Source organism: Vicia villosa, linkage group LG3 (assembly GCF_029867415.1).
Source record: "Vicia villosa cultivar HV-30 ecotype Madison, WI linkage group LG3, Vvil1.0, whole genome shotgun sequence".
NCBI lineage: Eukaryota > Viridiplantae > Streptophyta > Magnoliopsida > Fabales > Fabaceae > Vicia > Vicia villosa.
In genome coordinates, this window is record NC_081182.1 from 158,283,805 (window position 1) to 158,303,311 (window position 19,507).

Here is a 19,507-nt window from a genome sequence, read left to right on the forward strand (position 1 = left end):
GTTCGAGCGGAAATAACAATGCCCTTAGAAAGAAGAAAGAGAGAGATTGGTTTATGTCTTTTAGGGTAGATGAGTGATGAACAGTTCCCAATACCGGGCCACTCACCACTTTCTCTACTTTGTTTTAATTTGAACCATTGTTAGGTGTTTTAAGTGTTTTTGGTTGGGTATTTTTTAAGGGAAATTTGTTTGCGATCTGAATCACATAATGATCGGGGAGCAGATTAGGGAATGAATCCCACTCACTTCCATCCCATTATATAATGTTTGAGAAACAGATTAGGGAATGAATCCCACTCATTTCTCTCCCATTAATTAATGTTTGAGAAACAGATTAGGGAATGAATCCCACTCATTTCTCTCCCATTAAGTAGTGACCGAGAAACAGATTAGGGAATGAATCCCACTCATTTCTACGCCACTAAGCGATTGAGAAACAGATTAGGGAATGAATCCCACTCATTTCTCTATCACTTTCTTAATGTGATTCGCATCTTCCTTTTATTAAGTATTTTAAAAAGTCGAAAAGAAAAAGAATGCAATGGGGAACTAATTCTATATTCTAATCTAAGTTGTTCTAATTCTTATCTATGTACAAAAGGAATCTAAAATGGTACTAACGAAATAGGCCTAAAATAAGGCCAAAAATACAAGCAATAAAATCACACAAGTGTCATACAAAAATAACATGGAACTAGTATGAAAACAATTCAAGCAAAATTAAACTAGAAAACTACTGTTTTTTTTTATGACCTTTTTATAAGAAATTAAATGTCAAAATTAAACTAAAAATTCTACTATTTTTATATGGTTTTTATGAAGGAAATTGAATTCTAATTAACCAAAAAAAGAATTAAAAGAGATAGCCTAAACTAATATTTTTTTAGTGATTATTTTCTATGTGACAAAAACTGGATTAAAGCTAACGAAATTCTAATGATTTTTATTGTTTTTTATGACCTAAAAGAAACACAAAAAAAACTAACTAAAGGCCTAAATCTAACATGAACAGGGGGGTGTAAAACTGGAATTTATGGTGCATATAGCAAAAGGCGCAAGGCCAACCAGAATAGCCCAAAAGGGCGTTTTTTGCTCTGATTTTGCTTGCCAAAAATGGCGCAACATGGGCTTAAAGGGGGTATGATATAGCAACTCGTGGCAAGGCCCAACAGTTTTCTTTGTTTCAGATTTTTGGTAAGAAGGAAAAGACAACATGGGCCAAAAGGGGGGGTGAGTATAGTGCTTTCGTTAGCCCAAGGACTTGATCCATTATCATTAATCATTATTCAGAATTAAACTTATGTGAATTAATATCCAGGTTAAGTCATTAATCCATATAATAGCTTGATGTTAATTCCCACTAATTACTCAGACTATAGGTTAATTAACAAATTAATAAATTAATTAAAAAAGAAAAAGAAACAAAATCAGAAAGGGATTAGGGTTACCCTTCAAAGTTCAATGTGACAATTGAACTTTCATCAGAGCGTTCTCTCTTCTTCACACTCAAATCGCAGACGGCGGCGCACGGAAACGGCACCGGAGCTTCATTCTTCCGTTCAAAATTTCCGATCGAACAAAAGGCCTACTCACGTCGCTCACCTCTCCGAGCTCATCTTTCTTGTCCTCAGGATGCGACAGCGGCGAACCCTTAGAGTTCAACTCTCTTCTCCGATTCAATCTCCGGCGAATCTTTCTGTTCGACAACGCCACCACAAGGCACTTCTATCCACTACCACGCGGACTCTCTCTCATCCCGTTTCAATTTTTTCGTTTCCCTCACAAACGTGTTTGACGATGCAGTTAAGACGAATCGCGAAGACGATTGATGATGTTGAAGCTTGGAGTACGTAGATAGTGAAGATGGTGATTGTTCGGAGATGAGTGTCCGCTCGGAGCTATGGGCGAAGTAACGCGAGAGCTCGATGAAGTTCTTCAGGTAAACTCTAAGATTCTCTCTTTCATTCTTGTTCAACTCTTCTTTGCTCTTGATTCAAGTCTTCCTTTTTTCTTTTTCTGCACGGTTGAGAATGAATGGTGAACTCAGTAATGGCGATGTTGTCGAATTGTTGTTGTTGCAGAGAAGATGAAGATGATGATGGTGAAAGTGGTTCAGAGGTGATGATGAAGAGATTGAAGAAGATGAATTGAAGAGTGATGAAGATAGGAGAAGAATCGAGAGAGAGCATTTTCTGTGAATGAAGATGATATATATATCAGGTTGGTTCACTTCCTCTCTCCCTTTCTGTTATTCTGTTACTTCTGTTGGGATAGTTAGAAAGGTAACTGTTGTTTGAAAATTCTGTTAGAGGTTGGTTATATTCAGTTTTGGTGGTTGGGTGTTGGTTACAACTCTGTTTTTCTGTTATAGGTTTTTTTGAGAGTTAGTTATGGTTAGTTAGGTAGTTGGAATCGGTTACAGGTGGTTTTTAATTCTGTTATGGATTAACTAGTTTGTTAGGGAGTTAGTTACTAGTTTTCTGTGAAGTTAGGAAATGGCAAGGTTTGAAAAGAAAACAGTTAGTTATAGGTTTTGTTTAGTTTGGATTTCTGTCATGAAGCTGAATTAGTGTGAACTGTTTTTGAATTCTGGTTTTGCTGCAGGTTGTGTTGGCTTTTATGAAGTAAGTTTGGGTGGCTCAAAATGGAAGGATGCGAAGACATAATGCAATGGGGGGAGAGTTTGAAGATGGAATCACAGATGCAAGCATACTATTGGTAATAGCTTAGGATTTGAACCAATAGGCCAAAACAAAATTTTTTGTGTTGTTTTTGTAGTGATTTTTTGATTCCTGTGTGGACATTTGGATCTGTAACGGGATTTTTGATTGAAATGTGATGGAGACATTTAGTTTTCCTCTTTTGTAATGGATGTTGGATATTTTTGTAGACTTTTTGTAATGGACTTGGAAATATAATGGAAAGTATATTTTGTATGGGATTTGAATGTATGTGATGGAGTTGAATCAGGTTTTGAAAATATAATGAAATTTGATGATGGTATCAATGTAGTTTGACTTTTGAATGCAAGTGTCGATTTCCCCATATGAATATTGATTCCCATGTAGCTTTGATTTTCCTTGTCTCCCTTTTGTAATTGAAACTAAGGTGTTCCAACATTTAGATTCAAACTTTCATCCAGGTGAATTGTACTGTAAATAGAGGATAGATACAATCTTCAATGAATGAGTGTACCCGATTGATAATCAATCCGTGCTTGCACTTTTAACCTCTCAGAAGCAATCACCTTTCTCCCCTGATGTAGCAGTATTAATGTGGACCACTAACTTGTAATTGAAAGAGACCAATATTCATGAGCCAAAGACCCTAATTCCATATTTCAACCAACTTATCTGTAGTAGGAACCTTAAACCAGTAAGAACCCGATTCACCAGAGGATTTCTGATCCCATGCTTTTAGATGTTTATTTAATGAATGAATGTGAAATCAATGCGAAATCATGTTAATGCCCTAATGGAGGTATGAAGATGAAATGGGAATTATAAGGCAGTTAAAATAAGGGGTAGGACAAATTTGGGGTATGACAGGTGTCTATGTGAAGATGGATGCGGGCAAAGATGTGATAATACTTTGCTTATATGTAAAAAAATTGTTGATCACAGGCAACAATACATTGAGCATTTATAAGTTCAAGAGTGAGCTTATGGATGCATTTGAAATGAGTGACCTTGGTATCACGACTTACTTTCTTGGCATAGAGTTCCACAAGTCAAAATTGAGATTGCTCATGCACCAAAGAAAGTATGCACTTGAGATATTCAAGAGGTGTGATACGGAGCATTGTAATATTGCAAATATACCAGCTATAGCAAGGTTGCAGGTGTCCAAAAGTGATGATGAGCAGAATGTGGATCCAACGTAATATAGGAGATTGATTGGATTGTTACGTTACTTGAGCAATATGCAGCCATATTTGGCGTTTATTGTCGGTATTGCGAGTAGATTCGTAGAGAGACCAAAGGTGTCTCACTGGGTAGAAGTTAAGAGGATCCTACGATACATCAAAGGTATTCTTGGATGTGGAATTCTTTTTCCCGCAGCTGATACGGGAGAAAGGTGCAAATTGCTCGATTACACTAATTTCAATTGGTGCAGAGATAAGAACGATCAAAAGTCTACGTCTGGTTATGTCTTTATGTTCGGAGGAGCTCTAATATCTCGATATTCTAAAAAGGAACACGTGGTGACACTCTCTTTTTGTGAGGCTGAGTATATCGCAGCATCATTGTGTGCATGTTAGGTTGTGTGGCTTGTGAATATACTGGAAGAGCTAGGCAGCAAGATGGAAGAAGCTGTCACACTCTTGGTTGATAATGTTTCAGCCATGAATCTTTCTAAGAATCCCATAGCACATGGGAGGATTAAGCATGTTGAGATGAGGTTTTATTACTTGAGAGATCTAGTGTGTGCAGGCCAGATGAGATTAGGATACTGCGAAGCAAATAACAAGTTGCAGATTTGTTAACGAAAGGTGTAACAAATGATGTGTTCAAGAAGCTTATGATAAGTTTGGGGATGAAGAACTTGGAGAATTTGAATTAAGGTGGTGTATTGGAAGTCCCTGATAATTCAAATGCATTGTGGAAGCTTCTGGGATCGTTTCGTTGAAAGTAGGTTATTTGTAAAGCACTTCTGGAAGTATGAAAAACAAATTTTTGAAGAGGAAATCGATTACTCAGTTTGAGGAAATCGATATCCTGAAGCTTGTTCAATTTTTGTGTTTTTTTCAGTTGGGGAAATCGATTACCCCTTTTTGGGAAATCGATATTTGCCCCGTGTTTTGTGTTTTTTAGCTATTTTATGGGTCTGCTTTTGGTTTCAACTTGTATTAGATGTATCCTATGAATACCCCCTCATGTAATTTTGTTTTAAACTAATTCCATTTGTGAATATTCTCCTCAATTACTCTCACTCATTCAATATCTCTAAATTCACTTCATCTTCTCAAATTAACCTGTTTTTCCTCCATTGATTCACCTACAAATCTTGTGCCTTCCAACAATATGGACAGATGTCTGAACAATCTCGTTTAACTACTGTGAATTATCTTCTTCTCTCATTCTTTCTCCTTCACACAAAACAAATGTAAGATGAAAACGAATAAAAGATTATAAGTTAAAGAAGAGAGATGATATATGAGAGAGAGGTAGAGATAAATTATTCACGTGTTTAGTAATAATTCATCTACAAGTTATTTACATTTTTATACTTTATAATTTTTATCCTTTATAAATTATTTTTAAAGTTAATAAATTTTTATCCTACTACTAAGGAAGATAATTGCAACCATCTCCAATGGATATCCATAAAAATTATTCACAACGAATAGGATAAAAATCTGTAAAATAGGAACAAATATGAGCGCGGGTACGGGCACCTTACCCACCCCGTCCCATATTCACTTAGTGATGAATTCAAAGTGTAACCATTGAAACCACTAAAAACATTGAAGAGTCTCGCCTTCCACCACCTTTTCAATGTATGACCTTTCATCCCAAACATTTATTGATAGGATAATAAGTTGAGTTTGTAGCATTTTCAGAATTTTTTTTTTTTTTTTTTGCCTTTCATTGTAAACCAACAAGTTTCCCTTATGTCTATAAGTAGAGATCAAATCAGGAAATAAAGATGAAGTTGAATTTTGTCAAACAAACTTATATTATGTGAATTTGAGAGTTTTGCTCATTTGATTTTAGATTGGGCCAGGTCTTAATTTTATTAAAAATTCAGTTTCTTATTATAATCTTCAGTAAAACTTATCATCATATCTATTTTTTTTTAGAAAGAGTGTGGCACTCCATATTTCTTTCTTAAATATATACCCAACGATTAACCACTATCAATTTACTATTAAAATTACTATTTAAAAAAAAATCACGAGAGTGAAAAATCCAAGACATTATAAAGTTTCCTTAATCTATGATCTATTTTGGAACCTAAACTAATAGCCTCTATATTCATAAAATATTGGAAGGCTCCTCAACATAAAGGCAAAATCTAATAAAGGTCTCATAACCAATAACTTTTCATGATTGCTGTCCAGAAGCACACAGATCACAAGTGCACCCTGGTGAAATTAAGCTTCTACGATACTAACTGAAAGTTGAAAATTGCTTAAAAAATTACATTTACAAACACTTTTACAAATTTTATCATGTATACAAAAAGAATATTTCAAAGTAAAATGCTAAGAAACATTATCCACACCATTTAAATTATAAGCATTGTTTGACAGCAAAAATTAGAAGAAATGAACCTTGTTTATCAGAAGTTCATCCACTACTATAACTAGTTCCATTATTCTTATCAAGAAGAGTCTCAGCTCAATGACTAGGATTTGACCTGGAAGAACGAAATGGCCACAAAAACGAAAGTGGATTTCTCCTCCCACGACCAGTGCTACTTCCCCAATTTCGACTAGGACGTCCATGAGGTGGCAGCTCATCACGGCAAACAGGACACGAATTATGCTGAATTAACCACGGAACAATGCAATCCGAGTGGTAAATATGTTTACATGGCATTTCCCTTGCCTTAGACCCGAGTTCAAACCTTTCTAAACAAACTGAACAATGTGAATCAGAGTGTAGATGAGCTTGAGTTATCTTAATGGTAGGCATTGCTTCAATCGAAGAACGTGAGGCGGGGGCTGGACCACCACGCCCGGTTGTATTGATTTGTTCCATAAGTTCATCTAGTCCAGGATCCATAAAGTAGCCACCAAAATCAACATGTCTAGGATCGCCTCTTGAGTTAGGTGCTTGATCATGAAATAGTAAATAACGACCGGATGAAGTTAAAACATCCCAAGTATGTTCAGGAACAGATCTTCTTCTATCATCAAAGTTTGTGTTTCTTCCACCCAATCTCTGCCTCATGTAAATATCAACAGCATCTCTAAATCCAATTCTTGGTAAAGAACCTCTTTGACTTACAACAGCATGTATAGCATCCAAAATATCAGGATTATCTTGAAACTCTTCCCACTGTGACGAGGATACAAGTCCTCGCATCTCGTTAATTTCTTGCACAAATCCTCCGTCGCAGTAAGGGCAAAGGACATCCCTCCCTGCAAGCAAGATTGCTTGCTGGCATGTATGACACCAATATGTCGCTCTCCTTGACATCGTTTCTCCTTTGGTAGAAATTTAAGCCAGAAAATAAACCAAAAGACCAGTTTGCTTCTGCACCAAGAACATACAAGGTACCATTGGAGTAAAAAAGGTTATAAAGTAGACATTATTGGCAGGCAATGTTGGTGAGTTCTTTTAGCATCACACCATATGCTCAGTATCGAATATCCATATTAAAAACTAATACACACATCAAGACGGATGATAATTCTAAGAAATGGAAAGATTGAATGAAACCATATGTGTCGGTGTTATGAGGCTATCGGACATTGATACTTGTTGAACACCAAATATATATTCAATCAGTTATGTGGCTATCAGACATCGACACTCGTTGAAACTAAATATGTATTCACTCTCCCGTGAGCTTAAATTATTTACAACAGCCAAATGAACCAAAATAAAATCAAAACTTTCTTTTATCCTCCAACATCAATCTTGTTACCTTATCAAATGAATAATTCTAAAATTGAAAGAAATTGAGTGCAACTACATGTCTCAGCATGATCCTAACATATGCCGATCACCATATGTGCCATTAATCGGATTAAAGTAGCAGTGTTACATAAGTCATCATCATAAAAATCATTCAGCACAAGAAATAAGGTCAAGTCCAACAACAACAGAAAGGTAAAACAAAACAAGAAAAACTCTATAAACTCCAAGAGAGAAATTGAAAGGATATGAATTTGTCCTTCAGGGGAAATAATCAATAACTAAAACTAAATTTCAACAAAGTACAGAAAAACTCAAATGAAAATTAAAATTCAGAAAGCATTGCACATAACTTTGAAAAAAAAAACAGATAAATTCAGTTATGATGCTAAGTTCATACCAGTAAAGAATCCACAGAATAAAGGTTAAAGCGGCAAAGAAAGTAAGTAAGTAGTATTAAGGATATATGGAAGTGAAGTTACCTAGAAAAGGGTGAGAAAACCAAAGATGATAAAAGTCCACTGAATGAAAATTCAAAGGATAATAGCGTGCTGTAGTTGGATTTGTTGCATAGAGAAGAATAGACTTTGTCATTTTGTGACTAGTTGTTGTAAATCATATGTTATTGGAAAAGACTTTTTGTTGACCTCTATTAAGAGCACAATAGCAATACACAATTACTCCCACCTTCCTTAACTATTATTAGAGACATAGTAAAAGAGTTATTAGTACCTATAAATAGATCTAGAGTAGTCAAATGTATTTATCTTTCTCATTTATATTATTTTTACTCTGATCAATACATAAGTTTCAACATTACTTTTTACTTATTTCCATTACTTTTTACTTATTTCATAATAATTAAGATTACATATTTCATAATAGGTAAGATTAAATACTTACCTCTAAACATTAATGAATCATTCATCCAAAAAAATTTCATCCATATCATTAGTCCCTGACGTCAAATGGAGCTAACGACAGCCTACGTGGCATTATACGTGTAATATAATTTCATTTAACATCATGTTTTATGGATTATGATATACTTATTGAATTCATATCTGACATATGTGTTATTAATAAAAAGTTTTCCCCAAAAAATTTCATTGACCTAATTCTTTCCTAAGTTTCTCGCCTCCGTCTGGTTTTCTTCTTTATCACTTACCTCAGCCTCTTCCCCCTTCATATTTTTTTTCTTGTATTATATGGGGATTTCAAAGTCAAGCTCAACAATAAACAGTTCGTATGCATCTTCTTCTACGAAGAATCGAGCTGGTCGTTTATGTGGTTGCCATGGTCAGATGGTCTCTTACTAATGAAAGAAGGGAGCTAATAAAGGGAGATTATTTTGGAGATGTTCTTTCTGGAATAGTGCTGAAACTTGTGATTTATTTATCTGGGATGATGACATGAGAGAATCTGGAAATCATGATGGGATCAAGTTGAAGACAGAGTATGAAGATATGGAAGCAAGGGTATATTTGAAAGGGTTGTACGAGGATACGAAGAAGAACAAAATTCTGAAGAACAAACTCAAAGAAGAGGAATTTTCTGGAAAAATGAAAAAGATGTGTCTTGTTGTTTTGTTATTGTTCAATGTTTATTTGGTGTTGAAATGTGATTCAATTATTCAATGAATGTGTCATGTGGTTTTAAATTTGTAATGTGGTTAATTGTTCAGTGTAATGGAATTTTCTGAAGAACAAACTCAAAGAAGAGGAATTTTCTGAATTGTGGTTCAATTGTAATGTATAAGTTTTATGAAAAACAATTTTTTTTAAATAACCAAGCGGCAAATATCTCAATACTTCAGCTCATAACATAAGTAATTCTACTTAAAGGGTCACTCATTGTTTGTTTTGGAGACTCATGATGAATTTGTTTAGGAGATTTGGGTATCTTTGGATTTGGAGATGTAGGTATCTTTGGACATGGACCAAAGAACATTAAGACTTTACCTGTATTAGTAGTCTGTAGTGCAGTATTTGAAGAACCTTAGCAGTTTGCTTTCCTGACTTTGAGTCAACACTTAATGGCTGAATGCCCAATATGTCATCATCGTTTAACAATGCTTCTAATGCTTCAGGTTCAATGCCAAAATACATTCTTAGTGCCTCATTTGAATTTCTAGATGCTTGAGTTGCAATTTGCACATTCCCAGGTGTTGCATTCTCAGTTTGTACATTATCAACTTCCACATTACTAGTTGGTGCTTTCTCAAATCTTCACTCAGTTTGAATTTCCACATTACCAATTAGCGCGCTCTCATATCTTCCCTCAGTTTGAACTTCCACATTATCAATTTGTGCATTCTCAGATCTTGCATTAGCTTTCTTTGTCCTTTTACTTGGACCTGCCTTATTAAGTGAACCTTTTGGCCTACCCTGTTGATAAAAGCATACAGAATGATTACATCATTTAATAAGAAACTAACAATTTTTTCATAGCATCATAATTATAGCAAAGATAATTACCCTTTTCTTTTGTCCAGTATTGGAAGGTGAAGAAAACACTAGAAAGGGGGGGTTTGAATAGGGTTTTCACTCTTTGACAGTTTCTCGCTTCTTAACATCACTATGTTAATTGATGCTTTATAAGAACAATGCGAAAGCATAAACAATAAAGCATAAGAGTAAAGAGCACACGATATATCCTGGTTCACTTGAGAAACCTCCAAGCTAATCCAGTCCACCCTTCCGAGGTGATTTCGCCTTGAGTACAAGGATTTAATCCACTATAACCAAATTGATTATAATTGCACGGGCAACAACCGATGACTAACATTGCACAGACAACCCTGTGACTAACAACCTTGCACGGGCAATAGCCGGTGACTTACACCCGATGACATGTTCAGTGATATGAGTTAACAGATATAACATTCATTGTTCCCTGCACATACCACTGTTTGTGACTAACACCCTTGCACAGGAAACCCCTTTGACTGACTTCTGCATAAGCCACCGCTTATGACTAACATCCTTGCACAAGAACCACTTGTGACTAACCAACAATGAATTGTTCAGTGATCTGATCCACAAATATAACATTTATTAATCCCTTTAGACTCCTGACATTCACTTGGTCTTCTAAGAGGATTTCCCACAATGACTGCAACCACTGTCTTCTCGAGCTTTTGACTTTCACTCAGTCACTCAAGGTACAATCAAACAACTGTTTGAAGGAGTGTTCGTTTATAATAAAGAGTAAACTTAATTAAGCACATCAGAAGATCCTAATACACACTAAGAATATTACATTGTATTGTAGCTTAATGTGTGATCTTCTTTTCTTCAAGTAGCTTCTTACAGACAACAACCTAAAGCTCTTGAACTTCTAACGTCTTCTTATTCATCATCTTATGATAGCTTGGTTGAACTTGATAAACATCATAAGGAAGAACGTCTTCATCTTGGATCTTCTGAGAACATTTCGGAAGATCCAAGATAGTTTTGTAAAATTATAAATTTTATTATTTTTGAATTTTAAAAATTAGGAATAGAAAGAAAAAAAATAGTTTTTCTATAACCATTTCAAGCCTATAAGTCTCTGACTAAAAAATTCTTACAATTGATGATTTCCTATGTATTTGGATTGATTTTAAGTTTGCTAACTTTATATAATATTTGTTGTTTTGGATGTGGACATGGCAGTACAGTTGAAACGAACAATATATATTTCAGAAACGTAGTAGAGAAACGTAGTAGTGAAACATTGTGTAATTCAAATCCACCACTAGGCTAATACATTTGTCAATCTTGAACTGTGGAATTTTGGACAACATTTTGTTTGCTTGGAAGTATTTTTTTTTGGCTTTGTACCACCGGTTTAGTCCGATTCGGGGGCGAGTTCTGACATTAAGTGGTTTCATCCCCCTCCCGATCGCAGTTGTGGGAAGTATTTGATAAGTCTTCACCAAATTTGAAATTTAATAGTTAAGTTAAATACAAAATAGCTATTAACTATTACTTGATTCCTTCTTAAACATAAACATTCATTTTGATAAATAAACATCCTTAAATATAAAAGATTATTAATTTCATTAAAATCATTGCCTTATGATATAAGGAGACAAGATTAATATATTTAATATAGTTCCGTTAAACCAGCTCGATTAAGTAAACAATAAATAGTAACATTATAATGGATATATTTTTTAAAATATCGTATATAAAATTCATGATGACTTTAATACACAGTCATCTTAAGTTTTTGAAGGTCCTGTATATATTAATTACAATTTAATTATAAAAAACAAATAAAAATCCTATTTAATCAGGAAAATGTTTGGACCCCATGTAGTAGCCCTCCTTGTACAATGTCTCATTCTTTACACAACCAAGAAATGGCTTTGTTTTCATCAACAGCATAGTAAATACCCTGTTCTATGTCTCTATGTTGACAACCACAAAAGATACATAGTATCGAATGTAACATTAAAGACAACCACTACGTATAAGAGGAACATTTACCTAGGATGCCTGATATGAGCAAGAAAACGTTATCACCTTTGTCTCTCTTATAACTATAGACTCTATGTTATTAGTGAAGTTCTTCCGCTTAACATAATTATGTGAAGGCAGTTTCTCTTGTTATCTTTGAACATAGAAAAAGTGATGGCCATTGAAACAAAGCATGTGGTGGTGATACAGGATGCATCTAAACTAAATTTTAAAGTATTTTCTTGGGTTATAAATGGCTTATCACTTAAGGAAGGAGATATGGTCACCTTACTTGCAATCTTGCATGAGGTTTACAATCCTAGTAAGTAACTATCTTCTATAGATCAATTCAAGATTTTAAGAATTTGTTGTCTATTTCACTAATTTTCAATCCTTTATAGTGGGTTATAAAAGCAAGATGGACAACAATGGACTGGTTGGAGTAAACCAGCGAATCATTGAGGGAGAACTTGCAAGGAAGAAGGAAGAGTATTTGAACCATGAGGAGCTTGCAAAGATCGCTAAAGTGTATGACTCAAATGAGGTAAAACCAATACCAATTGGTCTATGCATCAATTTTCTTCCTAAAAGGAGACAATCGTCGGTCAAAAATATTACTGTTGTTCAAACTCATATGTTTTACTATGCAATATTTGAAATTCTGCATAAAATTTTTCAGGTTGCATTTAAGATACAGTTGTATGCAGGATCTTCACCAAAACATTTTGCTATAGAAGGTGCCTTAAACCTAAAGGCAACTTGGGTGATACTTGACAGGTTAGGCAAAATAAACGAATTAATCTGATGTTGTGTCATCAAGGACAACGAACTTAGTTCTTAAGAAGAACTGTTTGCCATCCAAACAGGGATGGCGGCGCTGTTTGTTGCCCGTTTGCCTGTAATTTCTCTATGATGTGTTTTACTATATCTAAAGTAAGACCATATAAAGTGATATTTCATGCAAAAAGAAAATAAAAAATGAAATAATGCATTGCTAGAAAAGTAAAATTGAATCCGAATCTCTAAAAAAATGCACTTGGTTTACAGGCAAATGAAGAAAGATGAAGAGTTTTTCACACAGAAGCTTTCATGTGGAATATCTAGAATACTAGGTAAAAATCACATAGAACGCATAAGAGGACCTATAGATCTCGCAGTGGAAATACAATGCAACAGTCATGAAACATATCCTGAAAGTTTACCAGAAAGTCCACGCGAAGATGTTTCCAACGGTTAGTACCGTAACAATTTGAACTTTTAGATTTCAGCTCATTTTGTCATTATAACAAGAGTTAGATAAATCATCAATAGTCTCATGCTTGATTTGAAGAAGCTCATCACAACTATTTAAAAAGTTCCTTAAATCTACTTTTTATACATAAAAAGATAAGCATCTTTTTTAGTTAATATCTTTTAAAACATATTAATGTTTGGCCTAACTTCATTTTTGGAGAAGAAAAGGCAGGCTAATCCAGGCTACTTCTAAATCTTATTGAACATCCAATGTTACAAATTTACTTACATCTGATATGAATCTAATGATAGATCGTCCAATCAATGTTGAAGAGACGAGCCAGATAAATTTTAGGCCCGATAAGGATGAGGGATGCTCAACAATCATTCCTAGCATGGATGAAACTGATATAAGCAGTAACAAAATCATAGACAAAGATGCAGAACATATAGAAAAAATGGCTTACGAGGATGATATCGACACAACCCATATGACTAACAATGATCAAACAAAAGATCTTCCTATGAGCCAGGATCAAAGAAAAAATGCCTCAGCGTGTTCTATATGCTCTGTCTGCAAAACTAGAAGGCCTAATATTGAATGGCTAAAGGAATTTACTTATGAAGAAGTGGAAGCAGCAACAGATGGATTTTCATTGAAGAACTGTCTCTCTGAAAGTGGAAATCCATTCTCCACTTTCAAAGGCAAGCTGGAGGGAGAGCTGAAAATAGTCGTTAAGCAGCATGAAATAACAAACATTCAAGTAAGGGAAAAAATGATATCAGAAGTTCAAACCATCGTCAAAGCTAGACATAACAACGTGGTTATGCTATTGGGTTCATCTACAAAAGATCGTTTCATGTTGATTGTATACGAGTATGCATGCAACGGTTCACTAGACATGTATCTATCAAGTAAGACATGATATGGTTCAATGGTTTATGTAGCATTTGATACTTGTGAATATATGACTCATACAATAGGTTGCTTTATTAGTCAATGGAATGGAATACATAATTTAATACTAAAGATACCTTTTGTGTTGTGCAGGGGAAAGCTGCAAAAAATTGACCTGGAGTGAAAGGCTGAGAGTGGCAATAGGCCTCTCCAGAGGTCTAAAGTACCTACACGACAATAACATTATTCATGGAAATATAAAACCGAGCAATATTCTTCTAGCACATGACCTCAAACCACTGGTACACAACCTTGACACTTATGTAGTTGTGTTGAATATACATTTTCTCATTTTATGAAACTAACTATTATTCCAAATGATAAACATATCTTTAGCTTGGAGATTTTGACCTCGGGAAAAAACTCGAACCGAAGAAGTCCTTCAATAACAAAAGCATAGGGAATTCTGAATACACGGCACCAGAGTATCAGGAAAAGGGAAAACTGTCAACTAAAACAGATGTATACTCGTTTGGTGTGGTTATTTTAGAGTTGATTACAGGACGCAAAGCCACGGATAAAATATCAGGAGAAAAAAGACTTGTCGGATGGGTAAGAGTCAGACATAATACATAACTATCATTTACTAACTACAAGCAACAGCTGGTAATTTGATTTACTGAAATGTAAATAAGTAGTAAGCTTAACTGTCTACAAACTATTATGCTTGATAATATTAAGAAAAAAGTTTTATTCGTCAACCTTTGTGTTTCCAGTTACTCACAGATTGAATATCAGAACAGTTTATTTATTTTATGATCAATAATGGACACATATTCTTCATTGCGTTGCTTATGAGCATCAGGCAAATTGATATTCATTTCTTTCTTAATGCCTTTCAGGCAAAGCCTCTTCTAGGAGGAAAGAAGTATTCAGAGTTGGTGGATCCTATAATAAGCAACACATATGAAGAAGACCAACTTCGCTGGTTGGTTAAAGTTACAGCACAGTGTCTCAAAAAGAAGCCTAAGGAAAGATTATCCATGAACATGGTAAGCTCCATAATTTTCTCAGACATTCAGGTGGACACTTTTTTGTTAAATCACAAGCATACATTTGGGAAATTGCAGGTTGTTTCTGCATTACAAGGCATTGTAGATAGCGAACAAAGCAATATTACAGAAGACTTAACTTTAGCTACATCAGATTCTAGAATTGGGTCTGATATTGATGGTTCACAAGTTACATTACAAGGCATAACAGACAGAAAACAGTGCAACATGACAGAGGATATTCCTCAAGTTGTATCAAATTCAAGAGAACTAGATCTCCTGAGTCCGAAAGCGGAGCAGATAGAAAGAATCTCTTTGGAGGAGGAAAGTTGTTTAAGAATAAAAGTTGAAGACAATCAATTTTACACAACAGGCCAGAAAAGCTCTGATATATTGAGCCAGATTGATGAACAGATGCAGAACATGCCACAAAGGTTGGATTTAGGAAACATGATAATAAATCAACATATGATGGATCAGACAATAGCTGCTGAGATGAGTGATTCTGAACAAAATTTGAAGAGCAACCACAACGAGAATGGCGTTCTAGCACAGAAAATTAGTAATAACCGCGTGATTGGTCATGATCAAGAAGACGAGACGAGCTTTGTTCAAATGAAAAGAGGCTTACAACCTGTACCTATTAGTGGAATAGTACTTCAAACACAACTTCAGACTAGCTTCACTGAGAGTTTACGTGATAAAAATCAAGATGGAATCATTTTAGAGAAATCAAAATCCTCCGCGTGCTCTATTTGCAAAAGTAAACGACCAAAAATTGTACGGATGAAAGACTTTACTTGTGACGAACTCGTAGAAGCTACTAAAGGATTTTCAGTTGAGAACTCTCTATCAGAAAGTGAGGATGGACCTACTTTCAAAGGGCTTCTAGAAAATAAGGTTAAAATAGTTGTTAAGAAACATCAAATGACTAGGTCGCAGGAAGAGAAGACATTCAAGTCAGAAGTCCAGTTGTTCACCAAAGTTAGACACAAAAATGTGGTCATGCTGTTAGGATTGTGTACAGATGAAAGTCAATTGATGATTGTATATGAGCAAGTATGCAATGGTTCTCTTGACCATTACCTATCAAGTAAGGAGTAATAAATTTCCTGTCAATTTTTACATACAAATGAAACATAAGGACTTTATGCTTGGAGCTAGCGTTATTTTTCCGATTTAAAGAACTTGAAAACATTATGCAGGGGGAAATTTCCAGTCATTGACATGGAAGGAAAGAATGAAAATATCAATAGGTACTGGTAGAGGTTTAAAGTATCTACACGAGAATAAGATAATTCATGGAAGTATAAAAGCAAGTAACATTCTTCTAACACATGACTTTGAACCGCTGGTACTTACTTGAAGCTTGGTGGATTTGATGCATTTTTCTCAATAAGTTTAAGTTGATCATAGTTATGTTATCTTGAGAAACTAAACTTAATTTTTATCTGTGTATACCTTTAGATTGGAGATTTCGGCTTTGGAAAAGTGAAACTGGAACCAAAGAAGTCCTACAAAGATAAAAGTGGACGAGATTTTGGATATGCAGCACCTGAGTATTTGGAGAATGGGAAATTATCAACTAAAACAGATGTGTACTCCTTTGGAGTGGTTCTTTTAGAACTGATTACCGGCCGGAGGGCAATGGACAAGTTACAGGGAGGCAAAAACCTGGTTGGATGGGTAAGAGACATATGTTACGAATTTCATATATCGGAATGCAATTGAATAGTGTCTGTTTTCCCAAAGGAATGTGTATTTGCATATCTGAAACAAATGTTCTTTCTCATATATAAGTATTTTCATATACAAGTCATTATTTAGTTTTGGAATTTTGGTGTGCATCATAAGCCTAGTTCTTTCTTTGTATTTTTTCGACTCCTAGGCAAAGCCACTGCTGGGAGGAAAGAAGTATCCACAGTTAGTGGATTCAAAAATCAGTAACACATATGAAGAAGAGCAACTTCAATGGTTGGTCCAAGTAACAGAAAAATGTCTCAAAAAGAATCCCAAGGAAAGATATTCAATGAATATGGTAAGTCTAAATGATATACATGAAACCCAATATATGTAAAACTTTGTAATTACATACATTATTTAAAAGTTACATATGATGGCTATTTCGGTTATTTCAGGTTGTATCTGCATTACAAGGCATAACAGAATCAGATGACTGTTGTTTAATTGAAGATTCTTCTTCTTCAGAAAAATCATATTTACCAAATGATGAGCCGGTCATTCCCATGACTAATTCACATGGTAATTTAAGAAAACAGTCACTAAATTAAGCACCTGTTAGCTTCAATTTATGCTATATTTGCTTCTTTATTATACTTTTTCCATAAGGAGGTAGGAGGGACTTAACAATAACCAACTGATAGGTCATACGATGGCTGATCCGGTAAGCTGGGAAGCAGAACCGCTTGGCAGAAACACATGCAATGCAGAGACAAGCTTCATAACAGCAATTACAACTAACAACATGATTGAACAGATCAAGGAAAATCAACACAAAAAAGAAAGCTTCCACATAGAAGAGAATGATATAGAGAAAAAAGAAGTAAATAAACAACAAAAGATAAACCTGGATGAAAAAGTAATCCAAGACAGCTATGAAAATGAGGGCTTATTGAGTGAGAATCAAGGAGAAACCATTTTGGAGAGTATTTCAAAGTCTTCTGTATGCTCCATCTGCAAAAGTAGACGCCCAAATAATGAGTGGCAAAGGAAATTTACTTATGAAGAAATTCAAGCAGCTACAGAAGGATTTTCAATTAAGTATTCTCTATCTGAAGGTGCATATGGACCTGCCTTCAAAGTTCAGCTGGATGATAAGATGAAAGTAGCTATTAAGAAAATTCAAGTCTCAAGCTTGCAGGAAGAGAAGGTGTTTGTGTCGGAAATTCAGTTGCTCGCAAATACTAGACATGAAAACATCATCATGCTTCTTGGTTCATGTATACGACAAAACCAATTGTTGATCGTATATGAATACTCATGCAACGGTTCGCTTGACCATTACTTATCAAGTAAGGATAAATCAATGAATGTTATAATATATGAGGTCAGAACTCCCACTTCATAGACTTGTAAGAAGTTAATACTAAAGAAAATATTGGAACCATGCAGGCAAAAGTGGTAGACTATTGACTTGGAGAGAAAGGATGAAAATTGCTACAGGAGTATCGAGAGGTCTGAAGTTTCTACATGAGAATAACATAATACATGGAAGAGTAAAACCAAGTAACATTCTTCTAAATCACGACTATAAGCCATTGGTAGTAATTCCTTGAACCTTAAAATCAAGACGCTATTTTATGTTAATCTAACTTTCAATATGAAGAAGTCATTTTGACTTGAACTCTTTTTTTGATTGCAATGCAAATATCACTTAGGTTGGAGATTTTGTGTTTCCAAAAGAAAGACGGGAATCAAAGAATAGCTGCAAGGATAAAAGGGTTAGAAATTGTGGATACATTGCCCCGGAGTGTAAGGAGAGTGGAAAAGTATCGACAAAGGCGGATGTTTACTCTTTTGGTGTAATTCTTTTAGAATTGATCACAGGATGTATGGTATCAGATAAGATACAAGGGCAGAAATGCCTTGTGGAATGGGTAAGAAATAAATATGCTTCACACTTTTATGTATAAAATAGTCTAACCATATTTAGGAACAAGTTTGATTATAGAGAAAATGTTTCAGGCAAGGCCACTACTAGGAGGAAAGGAGTACCTAGAATTGATGGATCCCGAAATCAGCAGCTCGTACGATGAAGAGGAACTTGCTTCATTGGTCCTAGTATCAGAAAAGTGCCTCAGAAAGAACCCCAAGGAAAGGTTTACAATGAATATGGTAAGATAAGTTATTTCATTTATAACTATGGGCATCATACCATTTAACTGATATTAATGAGATTTATATATTGTATGCAGGTTGTCTCGTTAATGCCATCTGTAGTTGATATCAATGACATTAATGCAATTGAAGACTCTTCATCAGAAAAGTCAGATGAATTATACTGTGTTTCAGATGTAAGAAGCTCAGAAATTGAGGAGGTAGGAGAAGAAGAAGGTTTAGGCAGAAGTGAAGAAAGAGAAAACAACATAAGATGTAGTAACGGAAATTGCATGGAAACAAAGGAAAAAGAAAGGTGTGAATCTTATGGTGGAGCTAGACACTTTTTCCTAGATGGTGGTAAAGAATATATAGCATGTGAAGAATTATTTAGCTTGTGTAATTCGATTTGAGTATTTCATTTTGAAATCTCCCTTTCATAAACTATTTATA

The 19,507-nt window shown here is 34.8% G+C and overlaps 2 protein-coding genes across 3 annotated transcripts; one reads left to right on the forward strand and one right to left on the reverse strand.

The window, feature by feature from the left end:
- Nucleotides 1-5,802: 5,802 nt before the first annotated feature.
- On the reverse strand, nucleotides 5,803-8,223 carry LOC131656833 (probable E3 ubiquitin-protein ligase RHC1A). 2 transcript variants are annotated; one of them, XM_058926426.1, is made up of 2 exons: nucleotides 8,072-8,223; nucleotides 5,803-7,205 (listed from the first exon to the last, which is right to left on the reverse strand). In XM_058926426.1, exon 2 carries the CDS (start codon nucleotides 7,146-7,148, stop codon nucleotides 6,345-6,347), a length of 804 nt encoding a protein of 267 aa, XP_058782409.1. In that variant the 5' UTR covers nucleotides 7,149-7,205; nucleotides 8,072-8,223; the 3' UTR covers nucleotides 5,803-6,344. The 2 variants fall into 2 exon arrangements, with proteins under 2 accessions (XP_058782409.1, XP_058782408.1); XM_058926425.1 differs by having other exon boundaries at nucleotides 7,990-8,122.
- A 3,713-nt stretch (nucleotides 8,224-11,936) lies between these two features.
- On the forward strand, nucleotides 11,937-19,467 carry LOC131662540 (uncharacterized). Its single transcript, XM_058932361.1, has 18 exons — nucleotides 11,937-12,356; nucleotides 12,436-12,578; nucleotides 12,714-12,811; nucleotides 13,082-13,266; nucleotides 13,580-14,182; nucleotides 14,319-14,467; nucleotides 14,562-14,777; nucleotides 15,068-15,217; nucleotides 15,296-16,310; nucleotides 16,423-16,571; nucleotides 16,685-16,903; nucleotides 17,106-17,255; nucleotides 17,356-17,479; nucleotides 17,602-18,249; nucleotides 18,350-18,498; nucleotides 18,616-18,834; nucleotides 18,923-19,072; nucleotides 19,153-19,467. The coding sequence occupies exons 1-18, from the start codon at nucleotides 12,209-12,211 to the stop codon at nucleotides 19,465-19,467; spliced, it is 4,830 nt and encodes a 1,609-aa protein (XP_058788344.1). The 5' UTR covers nucleotides 11,937-12,208.
- The last annotated feature ends 40 nt before the right edge of the window (nucleotides 19,468-19,507 follow it).